The sequence below is a fragment of the Podarcis filfolensis genome, assembly GCF_964270895.1.
Source record: "Podarcis filfolensis genome assembly, chromosome: 17".
NCBI classification, from domain to species: Eukaryota; Metazoa; Chordata; class Lepidosauria; order Squamata; family Lacertidae; genus Podarcis; species Podarcis filfolensis.
The window spans coordinates 40,248,183-40,275,008 of NC_139621.1; the positions used below are offsets into that span (position 1 = coordinate 40,248,183).

The following is a 26,826-nucleotide window of genomic DNA, read 5'->3' on the forward strand; positions in this document are numbered from 1 at the left end:
TCTTTAAAATGAATTTTAAAATAACCACTGAACCAAGTGATTGGTCAAGATCAACTCTTCCAAGGCTTGGTATTTCCACCAGGAGTTTAGAAGCCACTCATTCTTGCTTTTGTTCAGCACCCTTTGTTTCCTTCAACATTTCTTGCCAGTTCTTCTCCATTTCTTCCTTACAGGTGAGAAAAGCATCTTCCAGTCGTCTCATAGAGTTGGCCAAGTCTGGGTTAGCACGCATCACCACCATATCATAAGCCATCCATGTAGCCTGCACTGGGACAGAGTGCAAAATGCAGAGTCACTAATTTGATGAGATTTGTTGCAGTGGCATGGATGAGGAAAAAAAGATGAAACTGATAACAAAACGGAAGAGTTGCCAACTCTGAGACTAAATACCTCTTCAAATACACTTTAAGTTTCAAACCAGTGCTGCACTCGCTGCAATAACTAACTAGTTTACTCATTGACAGCTTTCCACAACATCATTGGCCCTCAGGGAAGAGTGACATCCTGCTTCTGGGTGTACAGATCTGTGGGGTGGGGCCACTCATCCAACACTTGCATTAGAAAAGCAATAGAATTATCTCCCCCCCCCCCCAAAAAAAAAAATGTGCATAGGGAATTATTAAAACAAATCAGCGAGTTTTCCCAAATCAGACTGCAATGATAGCAAAAGCAGAGCAGCTGTCCTTCCCCCTGCCCGCAAAAAAATATAGATTTATGAAGATCCTCCCAGATGGCGGGAGGATGGCTCTATTTGCATTATGATCTTAACCCCCGACAACACACACTTTTCATCACCCCTACCCACCTGTGCAGCAAATCTCGGCTAAGTTTGAGAATCGCTGTTATAGGGCACATGCAGTAATTTAAATGTTATTTTTTGAGTTAACTAGACCATGGTGGCAGAACAACCTAATGCTATTTATGACAGCTAGCTTGCCGTTTTTATCCAATCTGGCTGAGAATAGGTTTTTTTTTTAAAGTATGTACTAATTAGTGGAAATGTTTGAATGAATCTGTAATAGAACTCCTGCAAATATTGTCTCACATCAAAACCTAGATTAAGTTCTGAGGCATTGTTTAATTATCCAAGAGGCTCGATCAGTATTTGACTTTCTTTGTGCCATTGCAATCCTCTCTACAAAGATTCCAGGTTTTGTTTTTTTTTTAAAAAAGAATCCATTTGAAGTCTATAGTAGTTTGACAACCTGTCCTTGAACTGAAAAACCTCTTTAGAAAGTAACCTGAGAGAAGAGAAGAGTAAGATTTAAATCCTCTCTCCACCCAGTTCCATGTTTGAAACCCACCCTCACACTGCTGTTCTCCCTGCAGGTTCAAATCTATGTTCACAAAAATCAATCTGTAATTTAGCTCTAATTCATTATATTCTACCAGGAAAATATTTCTTGTCATATTTGACAGGATACTATAAAAACAAGAAATTCTGTCCATTGGTTATTCTTATAGTTAGGAACTCAACATTCAAAAGAATGGTAGCATCTTGAAAGGGATAATTGTTACGTTGGGGTTTTGTTATTGTCTGTTCTATGAGACCTGAAAAATCAATGCTTTGTGGAAAGAAATAGAGAGCATAATTAAAGGTGCTTAAATTAGCAATTTTTCTAATGAATAGTACTTATACAGTAGCAACTGTATAAGTAATCTACAGTTTCTACGGACATTAAGCCCAAGCAGTTTAGCATGTTCCTGTCCTGACACTACAGAACTTAGTCAGCTCTTAATTGCATGTATTGATTAGTTATACTCAGATGTGGATGAGCACCAGACCCTCACATCAGATTTAATGGATCCTGGATGAGCATTGTAATCTGCACACTAATTTCTCCCTTGGTGGCTCAGGGGGATGTAATTAGCAACACATAAATCCTCTGCAGGAATAGCACCACACCTGATAGTTTTTCCATGTCTTCCAGGAGCTTCTCTAAATCCCTGTTCAGATCCTCAAGCATTTTTACCATGTTGTCGTAATTTCTTTCACAGGGTTCACATTTGGCCATCTAGCAGGGAAGAAGGAAGAGATGAGTGGCAGTACAACTTTGTGAAGCCGAAGTTTAAAGCACACAGAATGTTCTTACACTCTTTTAATAACTGCATGGTATAGAAGAGCACGTTTTGTATATTTTAAGCATTTCTACCCTGATCTTCGGGATGCGGGTGGTGCTGTGGGTTAAACCACAGAGCCTAGGACTTGCCGATCAGAAGGTCGGCAGTTCGAATCCCCGCAATGGGGTGAGCTCCCGTTGCTCGGTCCCTGCTCCTGCCAACTTAGCAGTTCGAAAGCACGTCAAAAGTGCAAGTAGATAAATAGGTACCGCTTCTGCGGGAAGGTAAACGGCGTTTCTGTGCGCTGCTCTGGTTCGCCAGAAGCGGCTTAGTGATGCTGGCCACATGAGCGGGAGCACTGCAACCCCAGAGTTGGCCACGACTGGACCTAATGGTCAGGGGTCCCTTTACCTTTTACTCTGATCTTCAGGCAAAGTGTCCCAGAGCAGCTTATTGTAGGTTAAGGCCAGTAAGAACAGTAAGTTGACAGTCCCAGCCCACAGGCTTCAACAGGGAGTAGGAAAACAAGCAAACAGGCACCAGTTCTCAGTGGTTGATAACAGGATGCCATTATTATTATTATTATTATTATTATTATTATTTATATACCACTCTATACCTAGGGGTCTCAGACTAGACCAGATGAGCTCATCTTTTGTTCTTAAAAGTGACAAGTTCTTATAATAAACAGTGCACATCAAAAGAGTTGAGGGTAAGGAGGGACTAAATGGAGCTGGTCTCTTAGCACAGTCTATGGATTGGGACCAATAGTTCTACCCCCCTGTAGAAGCCAGAGTAGAGTAATGTGTACAACGAGCCTGCAGGATCCTTCCCATTGTTGTTGTGACTGAGTAAAAACTTTATACAACTGGACCAAGATCGGAAAATTGTAATTTTCACCCTTTCCCCCAAAAAGACTGCAAAAACCCCAATGAATTTTGGATAAATGGATATAAAATATTGAATACTTGGGCAGGGGGAAGCTGCAAGTATGTTTAGAGAAAATGAACTTAAATGATTAATTCAATACTTCTGAAAATCAGAGCACTTCTTATGTGTCAAAGTAAAGATCGAAACACTTAACTTCTAACACTTCAGACTGCAAAATTATACCTCTTGACAGCTGTGCAATAGTGGGCACATGGGAAAAGAAAACCTCAATTACCACAGTAAATGTAGAATAAAATCAAATAAGTATATTAGTCACAAGCAAACAAACAAGCCCTAGTAAGTAGTCCCCAAGTGCCAAAGAGAATATATTTTAAGTGCATACTTGAATTTTTGGCTACAATACCAATTAGGTACCCTAGCTTAAACAATAAATTCATCTATCAGGTCTGAAAAAGATAGACGCTAAATCACTTTGAAGAAAATGATGCTGACAATAATTTAAGTGCTTAACTTCAGAAACTCCAGATATCACACTGTTTTTGTTTTATACTATGCTTGTGGAAGTGAAATCTTGCCACAAATAGTGTCTGCATCAGGCAGAGGGAGAAAGGTGGCAGAGAGCCATTGTTGGATTAGGGCCAGGGAATTTTGGCCACCCAAAACAAAAGCTGAAAAGCTGAAAGTTTCATGGTAGATTCAAAAGGTTCCTCATAAAAGCTCTAATGTATGGACTTCATAAGGGATCTCTGCAAGAACAGCGGGTTCTAGAGAAAACTTTCCTTTTGGAAACAGTTCCAGGGAAGATGACCAGAGAGGGAACCATATTACTGAACACATTCACAATACTCTACAAAAAACCTGAATGATCCCATCTTTAAAACCATAGGATTGTTGTTTTTTTTTGTTATGTACTGAAGTTCTCACCATGGGCCATACTGTAGATAGTTATGCAAATAAGGGATCGAAAGTGACGTTCAGTGATTGGATAGTTTTAGAAAACTGTTACAGTTACGTTGTACTGGAGCTCTATATAAGCAGGCTGGCTGAACCCTTTGGTTCAGTTCTGTTCTGGCCTCTGAATAAACAAGAGCTGTTTGAAGAATTGCTGTGTCGTCTGACGTGTTCACCCACAACTTAACATTTTTAACATTGTGAAAGGGCAAGATATGAATATTTGAAATAAAATAATAAATATAGCTGGGTCTTGTATCACAGTTGGAGAGCATAGGCTTCAGAAACTGAGCGATCATTCAAGGAGTCCACGGCTTGAACTTCAGCTCTGAACTCGCTATGGGACTTTGGATGTGCCACTTTCCACTTCATCTCCTGCATCTATAATACAGGGACAAATATACTTGCCCTACAGGATTTTTTTTTAAGGACTGGGAAAATTGTGGAGTGCTTTGAACACTCTAAAAAGTGCTTCCCAACAGCCAATTTTCGTTGTCTTTTGTACAGTCAGTATTGCATCTGGTAAAACTACCAACCGTTCTCTCCCTAAGCCCCTTTCTCCACTCCTGCCCTTCATCCCATCCCATAATTACACTTCCGAATTGGTACAGCGATGCTGATTATTTTTAAGTGTTCATCCTATTATTTTTGAATTGTTATATTTCATGCTGTTCACCCGGCATGTTGTACTCCACTTTGAGCACGATTCTGTGGGAAAGTGGCATACAAGTACACTCGATGATGATGATATAAATTCAGATAATGATAATTCTTATTATTGAAAGACTAGCCAGGGGAGATGGAGGTATATTAGCTTTACAATTTAATATTCCACACATTTATCATATAAAAGAAAAATAATTAAGGAATCCAAATATCCCCCCCCCTTATGACTTCTCTCAACTTCCCTTTCCGGTTATTTGAATATTAGCTGCTTCTGCTTAATTTCCAAGTTGTTATTTCTTAACCTTTACCTTTGTTTTCTTAATTGTGTTTACTCAAAGCCTACTAATGAGTCCAATTCTTTACAACATTTCTGTAAATACAGCATAAACAGTTCCCAGTCTTTTTAAAGTCTCTATTGTCATTGTCTCTAAGTCCCCCCCCAACTTGAGACGTATTTTATTTCCATTAAAAATTATACACCACTTGATTAAAAAAAAGCAAAAAACACCTCAAAGCATTTTAAACTGCTTCTTATGGAGGAAATACATTGTTGGGCGCAGCTGGGCCTGGTCAGGAGCAGCCAGACCTTACCCATGTGGTAGTGCATTCCCTCCTCAGCATACCATATTATTATTATTATTATTATTATTATTATTATTATTAAAATTTATATGCCACCCCAATATCACAGGGCCTGGTTTACCAGGACACCGTACTACAGAGAAGCGGAGAGGAGAGGGAAGGCTCAGAAGCGCCTTATATTTTATGTCCCCTCACATTTAGTCAGGCCTCCGTCACCCGAGGCCCAGAGGGAAGGCCTTTTCGGTGGTGGCTCCCTGTTTGTGGGCTGCTCTCCCCAGGGAGGCTCGCCTGGGGCCTTCAGGAACATATATTTCAGTTTCTCTTCATCCAGGCCTTGGGCTGACTGACCAAGCTGTGGCTTGGTTTGTTTTTATTGTTTATTTTGTATTCTCTTTTGGTACTTTTCCGTTGCCCACCGGCCTGGGATCTTCGGGAAGAGGGTGGTATAAAAATGTAATTAATTGGTCAATTAATGAGGGAAAGGGTGCTTTGGCGGCGAAGAGCAGCCCCAGCGTGGGAGATGAACCAAACTTCGTAGCCCATCGTATTTCCCTCTACTTCACAATACACAAGCGGACAACCAAGACACGCCATCCCTTTCCTTTCTCCCCATCCTTCCTTCTCTTTCCCCAAGGCCCTGGCCCCGAGCAGCCCCTTTTCCTCTCTCCCTTCATCCGACCCCGAAGGCCGCATCCCCCCACTTTCCTACCTTCCCCCTTCAGCAGACAGCTACACAAACCTGGGCACAGCTCAGCCGCCACTGGCCCTTCTCCCTTCCAGCCAATCCCAAGGCCTAGCGCTGCCCGCTTAGAATGGACGGGGGCGGGGGCAGTAAAGGCCTAGCAAGGGGCAGGAGCCGTTTTAATATGGTCTTATATATATATATATATATATATATATATATATATATATATCAACAACTTCAGATATGCAGATGACACAACCTTGATGGCAGAAAGCCAGGAGGAATTAAAGAACCTTTTAATGAGGGGGTGAAGGGACAGGATACCCAAATCCTGTCTGTGAAATCACCCCAGGCCTCAAAACTGTCCAAAACTCCTTTTCTCTTCTAAAAAATCCAAAACAGCTTTTCTCTGCTTGTCTCTGCTTTTCTCACAAGATGCTGTGGCAAAAGGCAAAATGTTACTTTTAAAGGCTAATGAATAGGCTCTGTTCATAGCAGGCCTGAGACTGAATCTTATCTCATTCTAGTTGCAACTTCTTGGACATGCTTGGACATGCTGAACCACTCACACACACACACCCCTTTCCTGGGAAGAGTCCAATAGTCCCAAGACAGCTTTCTGTTCATGCTCAGAGGAACTCATGGGGCAGGACTCTGGAAGAAGGGAGGAGAAAGGAGGAGGGAACTGGAAAGGGGTATATATGCTTGTGCACATGACTGTGAATTTCGTGCATGCTTTTTGTGACTTATCACACTTGCTCCTTCTACCAGTTCATGGATGGTAGAAATAAAAGCCTTTTCTCCGAAACTATTCCTTGAGTGTCTTTTGACTCCCACTTCCCTTTCTCAGGCGCAATATTTTTCCCACCCAAGGGCAAAGCCTCATAAGGCTACAGGGGAAAGAGGAGAGCACAAAATACAGTCTGAAGCTCAACATCAAAAAAACGAAGATCATGGCCACTGGTCCCATCACCTCCTGGCAAATAGAAGGGGAAGAAATGGAGGCAGTGAGAGATTTTACTTTCTTGGGCTCCATGATCACTGCAGATGGTGACAGCAGTCACGAAATTAAAAGACGCCTGCTTCTTGGGAGAAAGGCGATGGCAAACCTAGGCAGCATCTTAAAAAGCAGAGACATCACCTTGCCAACAAAGGTCCGTATAGTTCAAGCTATGGTTTTCCCTGTAGTGATGTGTGGAAGTGAGAGCTGGACCGTAAAGAAGGCTGATCGCCAAAGAATGGATGCTTTTGAATTCTGGTGCTGGAGGAGACTCTGGAGAGTCCCATGGACTGCAAGAAGATCCAACCTCTCCATTCTGAAGGAAATCAGCCCTGAGTGCTCCCTGGAAGGACAGATCCTGAAGCTGAGGCTCCAAGACTTTGGCCACCTCATGAGAAGAGAAGACTCCCTGGAAAAGACCCTGATGTTGGGAAAGATTGAGGGCGCAAGGAGAAGGGGACGACAGAGGACGAGATGGTGGGACAATGTTCTCGAAGCCAGAAACATGAGCCTGACCAAACTGCGGGAGGCAGTGGAAGACAGGAGTGCCTGGCATGCTCTGGTCCAGGGGGTCACCAAGAGGCGGACACGACTAAATGACTAAACAACAACAACAACAAAAATGATAATTTGGGGGAGAGGCGAGCAACTAGCTTGGCAGGCACTCATGGCAACACCCTGGGGACTTCAGGGGGCCAGCAGATTCACAGGTCATTTGCAACTCTTTTTTTTATTTTGAAACGGATGTGTGGCATTGTGTGGCACAGTAGCTGAAAGAGTTAGATTGCTTTCCATGAGAAGGAACGCTCCTCCATCAGATGTAATCTGGGGACAACCATTCCATCAATTTGCAGCAGATGAAGAAAGCTAGGAAGCAGGGCCACCCCAGCCCTTCAAGCGCCTCCTCTCCGTCAACTGTTTCTGTTCCTCGTGTTCATCAACTATAATAATATTGTTACAAGGGATACTAAGCACGCTTACCAGGGTATGTGTTTCCTTTTGGAATAATGAGGCACAGTGGAGTCTGTGGTGTCTTTATGATACGTGGTTTATTTACACATATATGCAATCCAATGGAGGGCTCTCCAGCATCACTTTCCAAGAGGTACTGGCCTCTCCCATAGCCACAGCATTGGATTCAAAACAGACTTTCTGCTTTTTTTTACTTTCTCTCCAGCCCACTGCTTAGTAACTGTTCCTTAACTCCTAACTGCCATTCTAAACTCCAACCCACTAGACTAAACCCTTGACTTTTATCCCCTGAGGGAGGGAGGAAGTAGGGTTGCCATATTTCAAAAAGTAGAATTCCTCACACCCGCAAAGTTGGAAACAGAGGCTTATCAGTGAGTCCATCATACCACCTGGGTCTATTGTAAAAACACAGGAGTCTGCTTATTTCCTGGTTCTAACATTCCAACTTTGATTCAGTTCTAACACTAACTTAATCCAGAATTCAGGGTGTCTTAACACCACAGATTCATAACAATTTGAAGCTTTGATAACTGCTGCCTGAGCTGCCTGGTTTTTTACCTCCCTCCTCATCCCTTCTGTGGCATGTCTTTTCCATTGTAAGCTTGTTGGCTTAAAGTAATGTGTGAGTGAAGCCTGTCTTCCACGTTGTTGACTGGGGAATTTCTCACATGGTTATTGACAGTGAAAGACGCTGCATGCTACATACAGCAGAGAGCACCATTTCCTGCTGAAAGCAGCCACTGCCTCCTCCTCATAACTACGTAGCTGAACAAATATGTTGCTGCACACCTGCATAACCTGTTCATAGGGCTATGATATGCTAATCGATGTGGCTGAGGAAATGACTTCTAGCATTGCGGTGGAACAAGAATCTTTAAGTCAGGATCGAGAAAGACTCTTTGTTCTGGGATCTTGCTCTGCGGTGATGAATGAAGAAGGGATGCGCCGACTGACAACGTTGTGTAGGGAGCCCTTAGGATTCCAAATATAAGAAGAATAGGATTTGTGGTAAGGACTGAGAAACTTTATCAGAGATGTGTGAAGGAGGTACGGGGATGGAGTGTTGCTTCGGAGGAAGGCTGGGCTGCCTCTAACCATCGTTTGTGCTCAGCCTCTCCAATGAGACCTTTTCTCATCAGAAAGAATAAATTTGGTATAAAATGTTCTTTGGGCCTGTTGGGGGTAGATTGTAGATTTATGTCAAGTATTTGAACATGATTCTAAACCAGAATGTCACAAAATGAAAGGGAAGCAGTTTGCATGAGGGACCAATTCTTGTTTGTAAATTCCATTTCACTGCACTCTGTACCAATTGGTTTCACCCAGAACCAGATTTCTTGCTATCTCTGTTTATTAAATAAAAAATAAAAAATGATCAGGACATATGACAGGAAGAATTCTCAGGCAGAATAAGCAGATTTAAATAACTCTACCTTCGGATTCTCTTTTGCAAATGCCTCCCCTATATTAACATTCCACAGGAAACATGGAGCTGGGGAACCCATGTTTTCTTTGCAGAGTGCAGTTGTATCCTGGGAGACTAGAAAAGATCAAGCAGCCTTTGCTATCATCCCATGTTTCTGCCAGGCTTATCTTTTGTAATTGAGAAACTTCTGACTTCCCCAGAATAAGAGAGACTGCTCTGCCGGAGCAATATACTTTTTTCCTAGTTGTGCGTGTTGGCAGGAACCTGAAATACTGGCTTAACCAATGCATAACCTATGATACAAATAAAATAGCATGGTCCCATTCGAGGACAGAGTTCAAAAGAACTGAATGAGTAACGAAGAGTAATGAGTCAGAATGGCATGTATCACCAGCAGAGAACTTCTATTTGCTGGATTCAGAAACATAACTCAGTAATCATAGCCTTGGACAGGCTATGAGGCAGCATGTTAAGAGATATCAGAAAATCCTGCAGTGTCGGGGGGGGAGGAGTAGTTGCTAGGTTAATGACACATAATCAATAATTTGTTCCAGTTTTCAAGATGTTGGTGACTTCTGACAAGCTTTATAATACCTTCAAAGTTTTGCTGTGTGGTTTCTGTTTTCTCAATCTTGCAGACTATTATTTGAAGTGTTAGTATTGGTATCCGAGAAAGAATAGCTTCAAGCGGTGGTTGCAAAGTGAATTAGCCCCAAAGGGAGTAAATGAGAGAGGCATGTTGAGCAGGTTTTACATGAAACCCTTGAAGGAAATTGGAACACATCATTGGGCAGCTTCTTCCATTGCCAAACGGCTTAGATAATCTAGGGAATTATTCCTAGTGCTTAACCTGCTAGCTTTCTTCTCAGTTGATTTAGAATACAGTAATTGCTGCTGTCATCATCTACAGAAACGTGTGTGGTTGTGCCCTGGAGTTGCAGCCTAGAGCAGTGGCGTAGCGTGGGTTGTCAGCACCCGGGGCAAGGCAAGTAATGTGCGCCCCCTAACCCGTGGATTTGCGCCCCCTAACCCGTGGATTTGCCCTAACCCCAGATGTTGCACCCGGTGTGGCCGGCCCCCCCTGCACCCCCCACGCTACGCCACTGGCCTAGAGTAGGCAACTTTTCAAACTGGTACTGTATATGAAACTGTATGAGAAGGAAGTGCTTGGACTCACCTGCTGTGAGTAAAGGACTGCTCTTGAAACTGTGTTACATTTTCTCCTAATCCACAATAGACGGGCATGTTCAAACAAAAGCATTAGAGCATTCAGAATGGAAAAGTTCTTGTCTGCACAGGTAAGTTTGCTAAAGGTGTAGTCAGTGTCCTTCTGGGGTAGATCCAAGCCTTCATCTTTTAAAACAAACATTCAAGCACATATATAGCAGTTCAGCCAAGAGATCAACACAGCCTTGTCCTATCCACTTGCGTCTGTTCATGCTCAGGAGACGTTGGTGAATGGAGAATGTTTATATAGTATCTAGATAATAATATGAGGAAGTGTTGCTGTGACTACTTGGGCAATAGAATATTGATGTGCAAATGCTGCACGCACCCGGGCCAGTGCATAGATAAGAGCTTTTCAGATATCTTACTGCCAATTGCAACTCCTACCTTGGTAAGGGCTTTTTTGAAAACATCACCTCTAAATCAGCACTAAATTGCTTTCCTTCATAGAACTGTTTTATTGTATCACATATGCTGATAATTAGTTTAGCAGAAACTGGCCTGAGATATAACAGATCACTTTGCAAATGGTGGAAGTTTTAATTAATAATAAACTAGTAAACTGGATCAGTGGCGTAGCGTGGGGGGTGCAGGGGGGGCCGGCCGCACCGGGCGCAACATCTGGGGTTAGGGCAAATCCACGGGTTAGGGGGCGCAAATTACTTGCCTTGCCCCGGGTGCTGACAACCCACGCTACGCCACTGAACTGGATTGACTACAGGTCTTTTGATGAATGCTTCTGATTCTATTTCATAACTTTCAAAAACTTCCCTTTAGAAATTTTTTTGGGTGATATTTACTTTAATCGTTGAAACTATTCTGAATATAGAACTGTAAACCATTACTTTGATTACTTTATGGGTAGGTTTATATATCCCACTTTTTAAGGATTAGAAATTTCTTCCGTTTTTCTGTGATTAATGTTCACAGCTCTCTTTAATGCATTTATGCAATCACAGATTCTTCTTAATTGTCAATAAATTCATCTCTTTTACCATTTGGGAAGGGGTGTGTGTGTGTGTGTGTGTGTGTGTGTGTGTGCATGCAAATGTTAACCATGGACGGATTACAGATTAGATTGTGAATACCTTTTGTTTATTTTATACCTAATAACTTGGAAACATGGTGAAAGTCATTATTATTCCTGTTTAAAATGTTTTCATTTGCATCATTTTGGAGTGTCAGAGTAATGTTTAGTCTTATTATTTGTTTTCTATGTTGAAATGGCATTAGATTGATAAAGAATAATGTATTTTATATATCTTTAAACTGGACATATGAAATCGTCAAAAGTATACAGTACAGTGTCTGTAGATGCATCTTGCATGCACAAATTTTTGGTGGAGAAGCAGATGGTAACTCCTATATCAGGAACAATGTAGCATGGAGATAATGAACTCTGCTTTTGTCACCATGTGGTTCACAGGTGGCTGTTGTGTTTGTCTGTGATGCACAAAGAGCATAACATCATGCTTGTAGTGCAGAATTTGCCTTTATCTACATCATTTGCAGTGATGTTTCTTTTTACTTCATGTGTTTTTATCTGATTTTTTCCGCCCTCATTGCAGAAGCATGGCTTGTGTCTGCTTATCTTAGATTATTCTGGTACAGCTGGTCCATTCTAGGCATTATGGTTTGCGTCAGTCATCCTGGAATCTGTCCTTTAAAAAAAAACTTCATTACTCTTTGTCACGAACTCGATGTTGTTGTTGTGAACCCACTTTGAATGCTTCTTCAGAAAAGATGCACTAAAACTTGACTTTTTAAAAAATGCTTGTAAAAATAGTTCTGAAGTTATTTTTGTACTATTATGTGAAACAAAGAGACTCTTCTGATGAATATGTGGATTGTGCAACCTCACAGACTTTAAATAAGGAGGGGGAGGAATAGGAGGACCTTTAGAATTGGGTCTGGAAGTGTGCTGAGGGCCTGCAAGATATCAGGGGCACAACAAACTCAGTCCAGTCAACATGTTTTTGAAGTTCATTTTTTAGATCATTCGTTGTTTATATAGCACCATCAGTTTACATAGTACTTAACCGAAGTTACTCAATAATATAAGTAAAAACAAAAAACAGAACCACCCAAGTCCTTGTGAAGGAGCTTTTAAAGTCTATAAACCGAAACAACAGTTGTAATTCATTAATGTTTAGTTGTTTTTTAATGGTTTTTAGTGATCCTTGTTTTTATTTGTAAGCCGCTGTAAGTCCCATCAGGGGAAAGGTGCAGTGTATGTGTGTGTGCCAGAACGGTAGTGTTGCTTGCTGCTGGCAGCAGTGCCTAATAGTATACACTCCTTGCCAGAAATGGAAATGGACAGGAAGAATTGGACTCCATGGCCTGAAAGCACTCACAGCATCTTCCAGCTAGTGGCTCCTGAAAGCACACACCTGCCCATCTAGCCAAGCCATTGGTGAAGGCAGAAGGGGGTTTCATAGGCAAGGAGAGACTGTCAAGTCAACTACAATTTTTTATTTTCCAGCAAGGTCAGCCCGACTTTTTTTTACTCCCACAAATAATTCATGGGGTTCACTATCAGCTCTGGGCCTAGATAACCTGAGATAAATGTAACATTCATGGCAGGTGGGTCTCATTGGCTACTTGGGGGTGGCACTTTTCAGTGGCATGGAAGGAGATGAGCAGGGAGGGAGGCTGATGTTTTTGTGCCCTGTTGCATGCGGACTTCTGATCTGTTCCAAGAATGCTCCTCTTGTGTTCTGCCCCCCCCCCCCCAGAACAGACAACTGTGAAAGATAGTGCTTTCATAGTCAACAATCAGGTCTTTGCATCTTGCGTTTGTTTTGCTTCTGTCACAAGACATTTTGCAGCCTGAAAACTCCCCACCTTGCTAGGGTAAATGTTTTAAGAATTACTTTTGTGCCATGCAGATAACATCTATTTCCTTCTTCGCATGTTTCACCCTTCTTCATACCTCATTTTTGTACGCATGTGCACTGCCTACACATAGCTGTTCAAGTATACAACTGCATGTGTCTGTCCGATGTGGTGGGGTGGGTGTGACTTCGTTTGTGATGTGGCAGGTTGATTTAGCTTGTTTGTTCACAGGGTGAGTTCAAAAGCTTTGGAATGATACTTTTATTGACTTCCCTTATCTGACTTTGGCTGTTTACTGACCTAGGAACCACTCCCCAAAAATGTAGGTTTTCTACTTACCCATTGTTCTGTAAGCAAAAGCAGTCCCATTATGAGATTAAACATTCTGTTAAACTTTTTTTTTAAGGGGAAATTATTATGGTCAGGTTAGTTTCAGAGGCCAGTGTAAGACAGACTATTGTAAAGCCTTAAGTGTTAAATGAGTGTCAATGTGTTAAATGTGGCCAGGTAATGATTACTGGAATGAGAGTAGGAGTATTTTGTACATGTATACCAGAGTGTTATTATTTTCATCATATCGGTGAGTATGAAAATATAATTGAAAATAAATATAATAAAAGAGTTCAAAACCAAAAAAATCTCTATTATCAGGGAGGTAATATTAAATGATTCAGGGCATAGCAGGGCCGTCTTTAGCATATGCAGCACTGGGGTGCAAAAATTCATCCAGTGCCCCCAATTTAGGGGGGGGCAACTCAAAGCTGTAGAGCTTTTTTAAAAGGGGCAGCTCAGACTTGTTGAGGTTTTGAGGAGGGGGGCAGCAAATACCACTAACACGAAAAAGTAAAACAGCTGCAATACCTCCGTCTTTCCATTTTTGCGATCATGCTAAAATGAAAGATACCACTATTACAAAATGACAGCTGATCCATATAGAGCATAGCACAGATCCATACACAAGGGTCTTACATTGCACATTTAGACAGCGAAGGATAATTCCTAGTAACAGAATTGTTTTCAAACCCTTCAAACTCCCATTACCCCTGGCCATTGGCCATGTTTGCTTGGGCTGATGGGAGTTGTAGTTCAGTAATATCTGGAGGGCCAAATGTACCCTAGCCCTGGGCTGGAACATTTGCTGTGTCTAACCAAATTTCAACTAAATTTAGGTTCTTATTCAAAATGGTCATTGGAGTAGAGCAACTAGCTTCTTGTAGGCTGTACTAATTAGGCACTGCAAGTTGCTATTGTTTGATCAGTTTCTATATAATTGTATTATAAAATTATTTAGTCTGGATAGTTGTTGTTGTTTAGTCATTTAGTCGTGTCCGACTCTTCGTGACCCCATGGACCAGAGCACGCCAAGCACTCCTGTCTTCCACTGCCTCCCGCAGTTTGGTCAAACTCATGCTGGTAGCTTTGAGAACACTGTCCCACCATCTCGTCCTCCGTTGTCCCTTCTCCTTGTGCCCTCCATCTTTCCCAGCATCAGGGTCTTTTCCAGGGAGTCTTCTCTTCTCATGAGGTGGCCAAAGTCTTGGAGCCTCAGCTTCACGATCTGTCCTTCCAGTGAGCACTCAGGACTGATTTCCTTCAGAATGGATGCATTTGATCTTCTTGCAGTCCATGGGACTCTCAAGTCTAGACAGTACTGTTACTCAATTTCTTAAGTGCTCATGTGAATGAACTTGAATTTTTATTTCTAAATTCATAGTACTCTCTCTTTTTTGTATATGCCAATGAAATCTGTATTTTTCCTATGTCCACTGCTGGAATTTCAAAAACTTTGCACCAGTAAAATATATTTGTTTTCATTTTTTGCTTAACCCTTTATATCTGTGTAGTGGACTCCAACAACTGATGAAGGGCAGGCCAAATTTGACCAAACATGGCAGGAGAAATAAGGAGGCTCTCGCGCACGCTGCTGGACTGTCAGAAGAATGATGAACTGTGTGGTAAGAATGAAAACGACTTTCTCTCTTTTAGTGCACTCTACACCTGGGAAGATCACACATGCTGAGCTGAAGCAAATCAATAGTTTATAGAAAATGTTTTCTGGCTTAGTTGGACAATTCTATCAGCCTTCCTTAATCAAAACGATCTTGCAAGATGGGCCTTTGATGTGATTCAGCCGGGCTCTTCTTAACGTTCTTACGTGTTCTCATCTTCTAATGCGCTAGCCTGCATTGTGTCTTCCCTTAACTGTTTCAGCTAAGCTCAATACGTACAACCAAGTAGAATGTGTAACTGTAATTTGTTTATTTTAAACAATATATTCATAAGCAATGCCCTTGGCAAACCAATAATAACAGCTACATTCAAGGCAGAGAAGAGCAGCAGAGAGATGCTCCCTGGCCCTTTCCACAAGTCAAAAATCATACATGGCTGTGGATAACAAAGAAGTACTATAATTTTGTGGTTTCCCACTAATTATGTACTGAAGTCTAAAGTCAGTAAACCCAAAAGCAGTTCTGGTGGATTGGGACCCTGGGGAGTCAGGGCATGTGGCTTCCAGAAAATGGAATATGGAATAAATTAAATGTCATTTTATTTAATGGCCCTTCCACCATTTCTAAAAGATCGCAAGCTTTTGAGCTGAAAATTATCTTTAGGCATAGGTCTTTACAGCAAGTAAGTGTTTTGTTTTTAACATGTTCAAGGTCAAGATGTTCACAAGTTATCGTGGCTATGCTGCAGTCTGAGAAGCCAGAATAATCTTAACTTGATAGATCGTTTGGCCTGTCATTTCTGTCCTTGTGAGAGATGCTTTCGTTGCAGAGAGTGAAAGAACAGCTTGAATAACTCTTGGGCTGCACACCTGCTTGTGATGAGCCAGATGAACACCAGCTATTATAACTTTATTATCATTTGCTATTTCCATTGACAGTTGTACGAGAGAATCAGACTGAAGTAATCATTGTACCAGTCCTCTTGATAGGGGTATTTGTCATTATCTTAAGTGTCATCCTTTGGCTCCATTACCAGAGCATGAAGGCAAAGCAGCAGGATTCTCCAGAGTCCAGAGAAGAAGGTAAGGACAGCTGTCAAAATTGCCAGGTGCCAGGAAAAGAAACTTGGAGGGATAGTCATAATGCCGATATGCCACCTTCAGGATCGTGTGCTGTGCTCCTCTGATTGCCAGTTGCTGGGAAACAACTATACAGTACTTTCTCTGAAGACCTTGAGGTGGCTAAGGTCTTGAATTTTCAAGTCATATCCTAAGACCTGACACACCCCTACAGATCTGAGAACATGCCACCTTCATACTTAGAGTCCTGTTCATGTTGCGGTGCTGCCTCAACATAGCTTCCATAGCTCTCTTCCACCATGAGGTTAATCTAGAACAGGCTTCCTCAACCTCGGCCCTCCAGATGTTTTTGGCCTACAACTCCCATGATCCCTAGCTAGCAGGACCAGTGGTCAGGGGTGATGGGAATTGTAGTCACAAAACATCTGGAGCACCAAGGTTGAGGAAGCCTGATCTAGAACGCATCTGAATCACCAGTTGGGGATGTGGTGGTATTTCCATTGCCGCATGCCATGCATTATTTGGGGGTATTCTTTAAACAACAATTTTCTATTGATAAATAAAGAGCCAATGTTTTATATTGGCTATTTGTGTTGCAAGAACATCTGTCTTTTTGAAATCCTGTTTTAAGATATTTCCCAGAACAGAGGGTTAGAGAGTACATGGCTAAAACTAAAATGTAAGGGGTGGCAAGTGGGAAATGCCTACTCTGTGTTTCACCACAAGGTTTACATTTGCCTACAGGTCATGTCCCAGTATCAGAAAAGAAGAAAAGCCCAGGGAAAACAGTCAGAATATCAGAACATACTACCATCCAATTAAATGAGACAACCAGGAGTTCCTTGCTTAAAACTGCAGCCTTAACCTTCAAGGAGCTGGAGATTCCACATGAGAGAATATCCTGGGAGTCACTGAAGCTTATAAGAAATGGCAGCTTTGGGGGAATCTACAGAGCAGAGCTGAAGACCAACAACCCTGGGAAAATGCAGCCAGTCTTATTGAAGGCCTTGAAAGGTAATGCGAGTGCCATCCAGCTTCATAAAGCCCTGGAAATTTTAAATTTTCATTTATTTGTGTGCCTCTGTCTTATTGTGGGAGCGTTGCACTGAACTGGCAAGACCCGTCTACTCTATACAAAGAAGTAACATTGGTGCTTTGATAGTGTAGAATCCATACCTTCTGTTCAGTCCTGCATCTGCAGCTGCATAGAACACTGCAAAAGCCTCTGCAGGGATGTCCAACAGGTCGATCGCGATCTACTGGTAGATCCCCGCGATCTTTTGGTAGATCGCGGTCGATCTCTGACTCCCTTTCCTCTGCATTGGTAAATCTGAGCTCCCTCTGTGGAGGCTGTTTTCATCCATAGCTATGTTTTTGTGAGTGACTTAACCCAACTTCCCTTGCCTCCCCCCCCCCCCCGCCAAGAACGGAACTCCTCCTCCACAAAAAAGCTCAAGAACTTCAAGCTGAACCTCCCCACAAAACTGGTCTTTCCTCCTCCCCGAAAAAGCTCAACAAGTTTGAGCTGAACCCCTAAAACGGGGGTAGATCACTGCCAGATTTTAATTCTGAAAGTAGATCGCAGTCTCTTGGGAGCTGGCCACCACTGCAGAGGGTTTAACATACGTGATGTGGTGTTTAGCTATGCTGTTCTGCAAAGGCTCTGTGTGTGTGTGTGTGTGTGTGTGTGTGTGTCTGTCTGTCTGTCTGTCTGTCTGTCTTGCTATTGCAAGACGTTTTCTTTTCCATCCAGGCTCAGAGACCAGTGCTAGAGCCTCTGAAGAGTTTTCTCTTCAGTTCTAGCACAAAAATTGTTCTTACTCTTTTGTGTATGAGACCTAGCTAGGTGTGTGTGTGTGTGTGTGTGTGTGTGTGTGTGTGTGTGTGGAATTTAGAAGCAAGAAGAAAATGAGAATCCATCTGTTTTCTGCTTCTCGGTGGAGCTTAAGGTAATAGCGCTGCTCTGGTGAAAATGCCTGAGAGATTTTAGGTGTTAACATCTGCTAAAACAACTCAATTCTGGCAGAACATCAGAACATTCTGGGGCTTCTCTGGTTCAGAGTAGGCCTTCCTTTCTTCCTTCTTACCTTCCAAAGGAGAATCATGGGTAGGCAAACTAAGGTCCAGGGGCCGGATCTGGCCCAATCGCCTTCTAAATCCGGCCCGTGGACAATCTGGGAATCAGCATGTTTTTGATCAGGATGTGTGCTTTTATTTAAAATGTATCTCTGGGTTATTTGTGGGGCATAGGAATTCGTTCATTTATTTTTTTCCAAAATATAGTCCATCCCCCCCTCCAAGGTTTGAGGGACAGTGGACTGGCCCCCTGCTGAAAAGGTTTGCTGACCCCTGATTAAGAGAGTCATACCAGCGTCTCTCACTCATTTTTAATTTCTCTTTCAGAGTCTGCCAGCTCCCATGAGATTAAAGATTTTATGGAAAGGATTGAGTTTTATCAGTTTCTTGGTAATCACGAAAACATCGTTAAGTTAATAGGGTGTTGTGTGCACCAGATGCCTCTTTACATGATATTGGAGGATGCTTCCAATGGAAACCTTTTGAACTTCCTTTGGACCTGCCGCAGGGTAAGTCTTAAGAAAGGCTGCACCTAGCTAGATCTGATCGGTCTCCAATATATTGTAATATAGTAAGTACAGGTGAATTGTTGCCATAGGAGTTCATGACCAGAGAGTCTTCTGGAAGTGGGCATGTCTTTCTTCTCTCCTTCCCTGGCTGGAAATGATATCACCAAGGTGTGTGTATATGTTTAAAAGAGAACAATAGACAGGTGAATCTATGAAACACACAGGAGATTTGACTTGCTCTCTGTGAGTACTGAGGAGCCTTAATGGGAGAACAGGATCCACTGGAGATCTGATGCTGTGAACTTTTCATCTAGAGCTTAGCCTCTATAGATGTGTAAGTAAGTGTGGCATCACAGTTATATTCAGTCCAAGGAAAGCACCTCATGGTACATTCTGGAACCCTAAAAGTTCTCACCATTCAGAAACTGTGATGCAACTAACAATAATAAGTAACTACGTCCTAACTATAAGGACCGTGGGAATAGATATGTAGTAGTACAGTAGTACAATTGAGCTAAAATCTATGCAACCAATACCTGGAGTGGATGTGTGCAAAAAAATGTATATTTTAAAGCTACAATTTTGTTGAGGATCTGGGAACGTTATAGCTGGGGGTGCGATAACTATAGCAATTTGGGGAATGTGACACTTTCTGATTAAGGAGGAGGAGTACAGAAACAGTTTGGAGTTGTAGGTCAGGGGTAGGCAACCTAAGGCCCATGGGCCACAAGCGGCCCACGAGGGTCGTTTAACTGGCCCACGAGCCACCCCCAAACCAAGCCACCCGCTTGGCGAATCTCCGCACACTGCGCTAAACCAGCACAGCGCAGGCACTCGCTTCTGCAGCGCTGAAAATCGCACCTGTGCATGCGCAGACACTGGAAATTGCATCTGCACAAACGCCAGAAATCACGGGTGCGCACACTCACACTCACACACAATCCGGCCCACAGAGGGATCTCCACTGGAGTGAACCGGCCCAGGCGATGTAAACCTTGCTGACCCCTGTTGTACTTAGCACTTTAGACACCCGTCTGTTTCCAGGTGCACTCCTGTTCATGTGTGGCTACCAGTGGAGACACAGGGCCGCCTATGCAAGGCCATCGCTCCCTTTTCCCTGGGTGCCCTCCTAGTCCATCTCCAGTTTAGGGTCTGCCATCTTCCCTGCTGCTCTCTCAGGCCTGTCTGAGCACTTCCCTCCAGGTGCCTTCTAACATGAAAGACACTACTGCCCCTTTTCCAAAGGAAACAATCTGGTAGCATTGTCCCTTGAAGTAGCGAGTGTATATCAAACCTCCTGTTTCTGTCTTGCTAGGATGTAGTGACCATGGACGGATTGCCGCTTGATCTTACAGAGAAACAGGTCTATAAAATTGGACAACAAATTGCATCAGCTCTGGTAAGTTTATTAATTAAGCCCAGCCCCACCCACAACTGGCTTTCTTCAGAGCATGAGTGTAACACCTACACTAGGTGATTTGTTTGGTTCACAGGAGATATAAAATGTCTACCAAATGGACTATGCATTGGCTAAACTTAACGGAAGAATAAGAAATCAAGACGACAAACTTTTTAATTAAGGAATGGAAATCGTTTATTGAATATTTGCAAATAAATTGTAAACAAATTAAGACATTAGCAGTATTATTGTAAAGACTTGCAGTTTCTAAAACATATGAAATAGATGAGGAAAAGAATAAATAGTTAACTGGGATATGCAGAAGAAAAGAAAAAGAGGGTAAATTCATGGAACTGCTGGAAGAGGGGAAGGGAAGTCAAGGTTTGATATGTGAGAATTGTTCATTTTTGTTGTTGAAATGTTTATTTATAATAAATGAAATTAAAAACTTAATAAAATAAAATGTCTGCTAAAGTCTTTGAAACTTGGACCCACGCTTGCCGATGTAGCTATGCTAGGGGAGGCTGCAACTTCATGACAGAGCACATGATCTGCGTGCAACGTTTCTAGGTTCAATACCTGGCATGTCTGGGAAGGGCTGAGAAAGACACATTCCTGTCTCCTGAAGAGTCACTGACAGCAAGGAGACAGTGCTGAGCAGATGCACCATCGGTCCAAGGAGATTCCTATATTCCTAACACAACTGGGAGAAAACCTCTGGGTGCTGCTGCATTGCAAAGGATAAATACTGTATGAAACAATTTCATGCCTACAGCTAGGAAAATACAGCCTTGCAAGAGATAAATACTGTATGAAACTAGGAAAATACTAACCAAACCTTCTCCCCACCCCAAGATAACTGATTTCCTGTTGTAAAACCTAATTTGATTGTGTGTGCTGAATATCTGATAGGTCTTGCCAAATCTAGATGTAAGTGTTGGTGCATACTTCATGTTAAAACAGGGAGAGGTGCTCTCAGTGTAGCAGCTGACAACATATCATTTCTAAATTTTCCAGGATTTTCTTCAGGGGAAGAAACTATTTCATGGTGATGTGGCAGCCAGGAATGTCCTAATTGGCAATGCATTTACTGTGAAGCTCTGCAGACTGGGACTGGCGTACAAAGGCCACACCTGCGGTCCCAGCTCCATCGCACAAACCGTTCCACTCAAGTGGCAGGCTCCAGAGCGACTCATGAAGAAACCACCCAACATCAAGTCAGACATGTACGGGTCCATTCAGATATCTCATAAGCTAGGCTTGCTGGTCAAAGGCCTGCCAGAGTACGCCTGCCTATTTTTCAACAGATGTAGGCGTATTTCCAGCTGGTAATTTGACTGCTTCAGCCCAAACTATAATATTGGGTTACTCAACTGCACTGCTGGCTGTTAGTTTGGTCAGTTTTTTGTGCTACAACAAGACTACACAGCCACCCCTGTGGAGACTCAAGGCTGAAACAAATCAGTTGTTTTATTGATACACATTGCTTCCTTCAGAGAATAATATTTTCTTCATCATTAAATTAAAATCATGAACTTTGAAGAAAGACATAGTAACATAAAGGAAAATGCAATACACTAATGTAACACATAGAAACACAGATTGAAAATGGCATAAGCTTAATATTACGAGTGTACTGATCAATCAGATTAATTAGAATAAGAATCCTCGGTACTTCCTATGCTAATTGAATTGAACATTTGGCTTGTTTCTGTTCACCTAGTTTCCAAAATAGCTTTATAAACTTCCTAGCATTTTGGAATAAAGTTCCATTATCCAACCAGTGCCATAGTTTAAGGATGCTGTTCTCTTCAGCCAAAAGTGAGAGCGTGTGAAGATGAGAAGGTGTTTGAGTGAACGAATAAGTGTACGAATGATCGAACGAATGAAATTCCGAATGTCCTCTTACATTGATCAGTGACTGGAATAGAGTTTTTAAACCTTTTCCATCACTTACATAGGTGCAACTTGACACAAGTCACTTTGACACACTCCAGCAAAACAATCCAATAATGTTATGATGCCACATCCTCTGTGCTGCTGCTGCTGTTGTTCTCTTTAGGATTTTATTAGGTATGATATTTTCGTTACCCATATCATCAGGTCCTCATCACTCAGGATGCCAGGGTCTCACATTGACTATCGCTGTGGTTCAGCAACAGCTCCTCCTAGCTTGCAAAGAGTTGAACTTTTCCAGTGTACACCCATCAGGACTCCCCTGATGCTTGCTGAAGTTGATGGCTCCTTGAATTTGTTAGGGCTCAGACTAACCTTAAGGTACTTTTCCTGCAGCTCTCAGTGGAAGGTATGAAGCGACTGCTTCTGTTAACCCTTTTCTCTTTTCTCTTTTGCTTTTTTCGTTTTTTGTTTTATTGCAGATGGTCCTTTGGAATCTTACTATATGAGATGATCACATTAGGTAAGTAGAGGAAAGCAACCCTGAGAAGAGGCTGCAATCCTAATCATGTTTACTTAAAAAATGTGTTTGAGTAATTGTGCTGGATAAGAGTGGAAGATCCGCTGGTCAAAGCTGCAATTACATTTTTTAGTTTAAGCAGGCTTTGGAAGTGGATAGCTTGGTTGGCAGAGCATGATGCTCTTAACCTCACGGTCATGAGGCCACCTTGGGCAAAAGATTACTGCATTGCGGGGGGTTGGACTAGATAGCCCTCATGGCCCCTTCCAACCGTATGATTCTCTGTCAAGGATGGTCAAATTAAAACACCCCACACGAAACCTTACTTTGATTTGCATTTCGTCTTAGCTGCTTCCAACAAAAACAAAAAACATATATGAGATTCAATCTTGTGTCTCACCTGGATTTAAACGAATGTTTTCATTTAATTAGTGTAAAAACTCTTGTGGGTTTTCATTTTATTTTGCCCCCCAGGAGCACCACCATTTCCAGAGGTTCCCCCGTCTGATATCTTGCAGCACCTTCAGAGACAGCACACTATGAAGAGGCCTTCCAGCTGTCAGCCAGCCATGTAAGATTTCTCCGCATCCCATCTTATATTCTTTTATTCTAAATTATTACCTCGTTTCCTAAAGAATCGACCCACCACAGATCATTCTGTTTCCTTCCTGCTATCTGCAAGAAGCACCTTTGCACCTGAGCCAGCATTTGAAAAAATGCTGAACCTTCACGCCCCCACCCCAAGACAAGCGGCTTCGTGGCTCCTTTATGAACAAAAGGATACAGCAGTGGTTTAAAAAGGTACCCCTGCCCTTACGGGCCAGTCGTGTCCGACTCTAGGGTTGTGCGCCCATCTCACTTAAGAGGCTGGGGGCCAGCGCTGTCCGAAGACACTTCTGGGTCACGTGGCCAGCGTGACGAAGCTGCTCTGGCGAGCCAGCACCAGCGCAGCACACGGAAACGCCGTTTACCTTCCCGCTATAAAGTGGTACCTATTTATGTACTTGCACTTAGGGGTGCTTTCGAACTGCTAGGTGGGCAGGAGCTGGGACTGAAAGACGGGAGCGCACCCCGCCGCGGGGATTCGAACCGCCGACCATACAATCGGCAAGTCCTAGGCACTGAGGTTTTACCCACAGCGCCACCCGCGTCCCAGCAGTGGTTTACATGTGACTAAATCAGGAGGCTTGCATCCCTTAGCTCCATATGTCAGGAAACAGACCAAGCCTATGAAGGCTCACCTGGAAGTAAATCCCACAGAGTTGCATGAGGATAAGCCCCAATGAATGCAGTGGGACTTACTTTCATCCCTCTAGGGCTCATCAAGATTTGCCCTGCTGCTTCCCCACCAAGGAAACTCAATCTTTACTGCTGAATCAGAGCAAACATCAATAGGGTTTTCTCCAGATTGGCATTTGCTCCGATTTATCGCTAAAGAGCGGGTTTTCCAGGGGACAGCGACAGAGCAAGGGCAAAACTGCTCAGACCCTTCCTAGAAAGTGTGGGGCAAGCAGACAAGTGCTCAGAGCTGTGCTTTCTAGGCATGGGGCAAGCAGAAGTGTGGATGGGCAGCAAAAGCCGATGTGGCCACTATTGTAAGCTGTTTTCCTCTCCTCAGTTTAACCCCTCCCTTGCCAAATATCATTGCTTTGATACCTGCCCCCCAAAAAAAATTCTAGAAGGGGGGCAGTCGTGATAAGTGTAGTGAGGGGGAATAGAATGTTGATCCTTTTCCCCACACACAGTAATCTATATGCCACGCTCACACACTTGGGGCTGAGGAAAGAGGGACTTCTCACTTAGTCTGAAGTCTGAAAGTCAAGTTGCCACTCGACTTCCATCTTGATGCAGAAGAGCAGTGACTGGGTGCTACTAAATCACCCATCTGCTGAAGCATGCGAGCGAACACAGAGATGTTCCAGTAAATTTGATTTAAAGAAATTTCTGCATATTTATGATATAAAACAAATTCTCACAGTATTTTGCCCTATGAAAGTACGGTCAAACGTTTGCCGTTTTAAAAATTGCGTTCCTGAAACTAGCCGCTCTTATTTTGAAGTGAAAGCAGGCTTGGGCCCACAGTCTAGAAGAGATGGGGGGAAGCTTTGGCCTTCCAGATGTTGCTAAACTATAGCATCCATCATCCCTGACCATTCTTGCTGTGGCTGATGGGAGTTGTAGTTCAACAACATCCAGAAGGCCAAAGGTTCTCCACAACTGATCCAGATTAGAGGACCACACCAGTTTCTTGCTGAAGATCTTCTCCTCCGTGGCTGCTATTCGCCCTAGTCAGAGGTTGGGTTCCCCCACCCCCCACAGCCAAAAAATAGCTCCTTTGGGTACAAATAGTAATATAGGGGGTTTTGGTGGCAGGAAATAGGTGCAAGGCTCTGAACTGCCCCCCTTTAAAGTAAATGCAGTTAGTTTAAGCACACTTTTTTTAAAAGAGGGGGATGAATAATGGGCTGTGTGATTTGGCCCTGAAGTCTACATTCTGCCTGTTACTTGGGGTCATATACCTCTCAAATAAAAGGCTTCCTGAAAACTAATTTCATGAGGCAAAACAACAGTAAACATGAGGCAAAAGCAATTGTCTAGAGCACTTTATGCATGGTTTTCTGCCTGCAAGTGCCTATGTTCCTTACGCTATATTTTATTATAAACATGTCACAGTTTGTTACAGAAGGCTCCCAAGGGAGCCAAGCTACACAGTATACAGAATGAGATGGAGTAGAAGAACGTATTATGCACTTCAGAACGGAGTGCAAGATCATTTTGAATATTTCCGCACATCGAAAACTCCCTGCATGAAATGGATTCTAGTCAATAAAAGCTTATCCCATAATACATTTGTTAGTCTTTAAGGTGCTGTAAGATCCTTTGTTATTTCTTTCTACATGTGGTAAACTAGCATATAAGGGAGATACGCTAGATTTCTTCCCATAGGGGGCTGTCTCTAGGTGTGTCCCTTGGCTCACAAAAGGCTCTTTGTTCCAGGGGAGGCATCCAAGAACAGAAAGGGGAGGTGGTTTTCATGTTATTGCAAAGGGTCCCCTAAATTAAAAAAAAACTTTCCATGACTGGAAGGACACGATTGTGATATAACCCTGGGAGTTTAGAAAATATGTAGCTATCCACCTGCAATCCAAAACGGTACAGACCAAAAGCTGCCGTTTCACTCTGCCACCTTGTGATGCAAGATTCCTAAATATGCATTGCACTATTTAGACGCATAGCTTGGGTAAGATGAACCACGCTTCTTTCTTTGACAGGGATAGCATTCCATATTCAGGTGCCCTTACCGCCCCTCGAGGGATGCGGGTGGCACTGTGGGTTAAACCACAGAGCCTAGGACTTGCCGATCAGAAGGTCGGTGGTTCGAATCCCCACGACAGGGTGAGCTCCTGTTGCTCAGTCCCTGCTCCTGCCCACCTAGCAGTTCGAAAGCACGTCAAAGTGCAAGTAGATAAATAGGTACCACTCTGGCGGGAAGGTAAACAGTGTTTCCGTCCGCTGCTCTGGTTTGCCAGTAGCGGCTCAGTCATTCTGGCCACATGACCCAAAAGCTGTACGCCGGCTCCCTCGGCCAATAAAGCGAGATGAGCGCCACAACCCCAGAGTTGGCCATGACTGGACCTAACAGTCTGGGGTCCCTTTACCTTTAGCACCCCTCGACTGGCTAGGAAGAATAGACACAACACAGTTTAATTGGGTCCAATAAGGCCACAACTGTTTACAGGTGTAAGAGGTTCGTCATAGGCATTGAGCACAACCATTGGCTTCCAACCCACCTGCCAGCAGCAGGGAGACCCCGGTGGGGATCTCCGCTTTGAGGGGTGCTGTGGTCCACCTGGGCATATGGACAGGAGCAATTCCACCCAGGTCGCTTTAATGATATTTTGGAGGGGCAGGCAGAGACTACAACCTCCCCTCCATCCAAGACTAAGGTTTACCCACTGCTATAAAATAGGTAAAAAAGGGTAAAGGATCCCTGGATGGTTAAGTCCAGTCAAAGGCAACTATGGGGTTGCAGCTCTCATCTCGCTTTCAGGCTGAGGGAGCCGGCAGCTTTCCAGGTCATGTGGCCAGTATGACTAAACCT

General features: G+C 43.0%; 2 protein-coding genes across 8 annotated transcripts in view; one reads left to right on the forward strand and one right to left on the reverse strand.

The window, feature by feature from the left end:
• SYCE3 (synaptonemal complex central element protein 3) lies at positions 1-10,603 on the reverse strand (the record flags this gene model as incomplete). Of its 3 annotated transcripts, none has more annotated exons than XM_083594150.1 (3): positions 1-267; positions 1,907-2,015; positions 10,412-10,603. In XM_083594150.1, the coding sequence occupies 3 exons, from the start codon at positions 10,601-10,603 to the stop codon at positions 98-100; spliced, it is 471 nt and encodes a 156-aa protein (XP_083450276.1). In that variant the 3' UTR covers positions 1-97. The 3 variants fall into 3 exon arrangements, with proteins under 3 accessions (XP_083450276.1, XP_083450278.1, XP_083450277.1); XM_083594152.1 differs by lacking the exon at positions 10,412-10,603 and adding an exon at positions 5,891-6,010; XM_083594151.1 differs by lacking the exon at positions 10,412-10,603 and adding an exon at positions 5,861-6,003.
• The window catches only part of STYK1 (serine/threonine/tyrosine kinase 1), a 22,166-nt gene continuing 3,746 nt past the window's right edge, over positions 8,407-26,826 (forward strand). Inside the window, exons 1-10 of one of the 5 annotated variants that reach the window (XM_083593673.1) lie at positions 8,451-8,816; positions 15,141-15,251; positions 16,184-16,327; positions 17,069-17,338; positions 18,728-18,909; positions 20,225-20,308; positions 21,326-21,534; positions 22,687-22,727; positions 23,199-23,295; positions 25,398-26,152. In XM_083593673.1, coding sequence (XP_083449799.1) covers positions 15,185-15,251; positions 16,184-16,327; positions 17,069-17,338; positions 18,728-18,909; positions 20,225-20,308; positions 21,326-21,534; positions 22,687-22,727; positions 23,199-23,295; positions 25,398-25,458 — 1,155 coding nt within the window. In that variant the 5' untranslated portion in view covers positions 8,451-8,816; positions 15,141-15,184 and the 3' untranslated portion in view covers positions 25,459-26,152. Of the gene's footprint in view, positions 8,817-10,744; positions 10,853-15,140; positions 15,252-16,183; positions 16,328-17,068; positions 17,339-18,727; positions 18,910-20,224; positions 20,309-21,325; positions 21,535-22,686; positions 22,728-23,198; positions 23,296-25,397; positions 26,153-26,826 lie in introns of those variants that run through there. The other 4 variants (XM_083593671.1, XM_083593675.1, XM_083593674.1 and 1 more) reach the window with 4 other exon arrangements.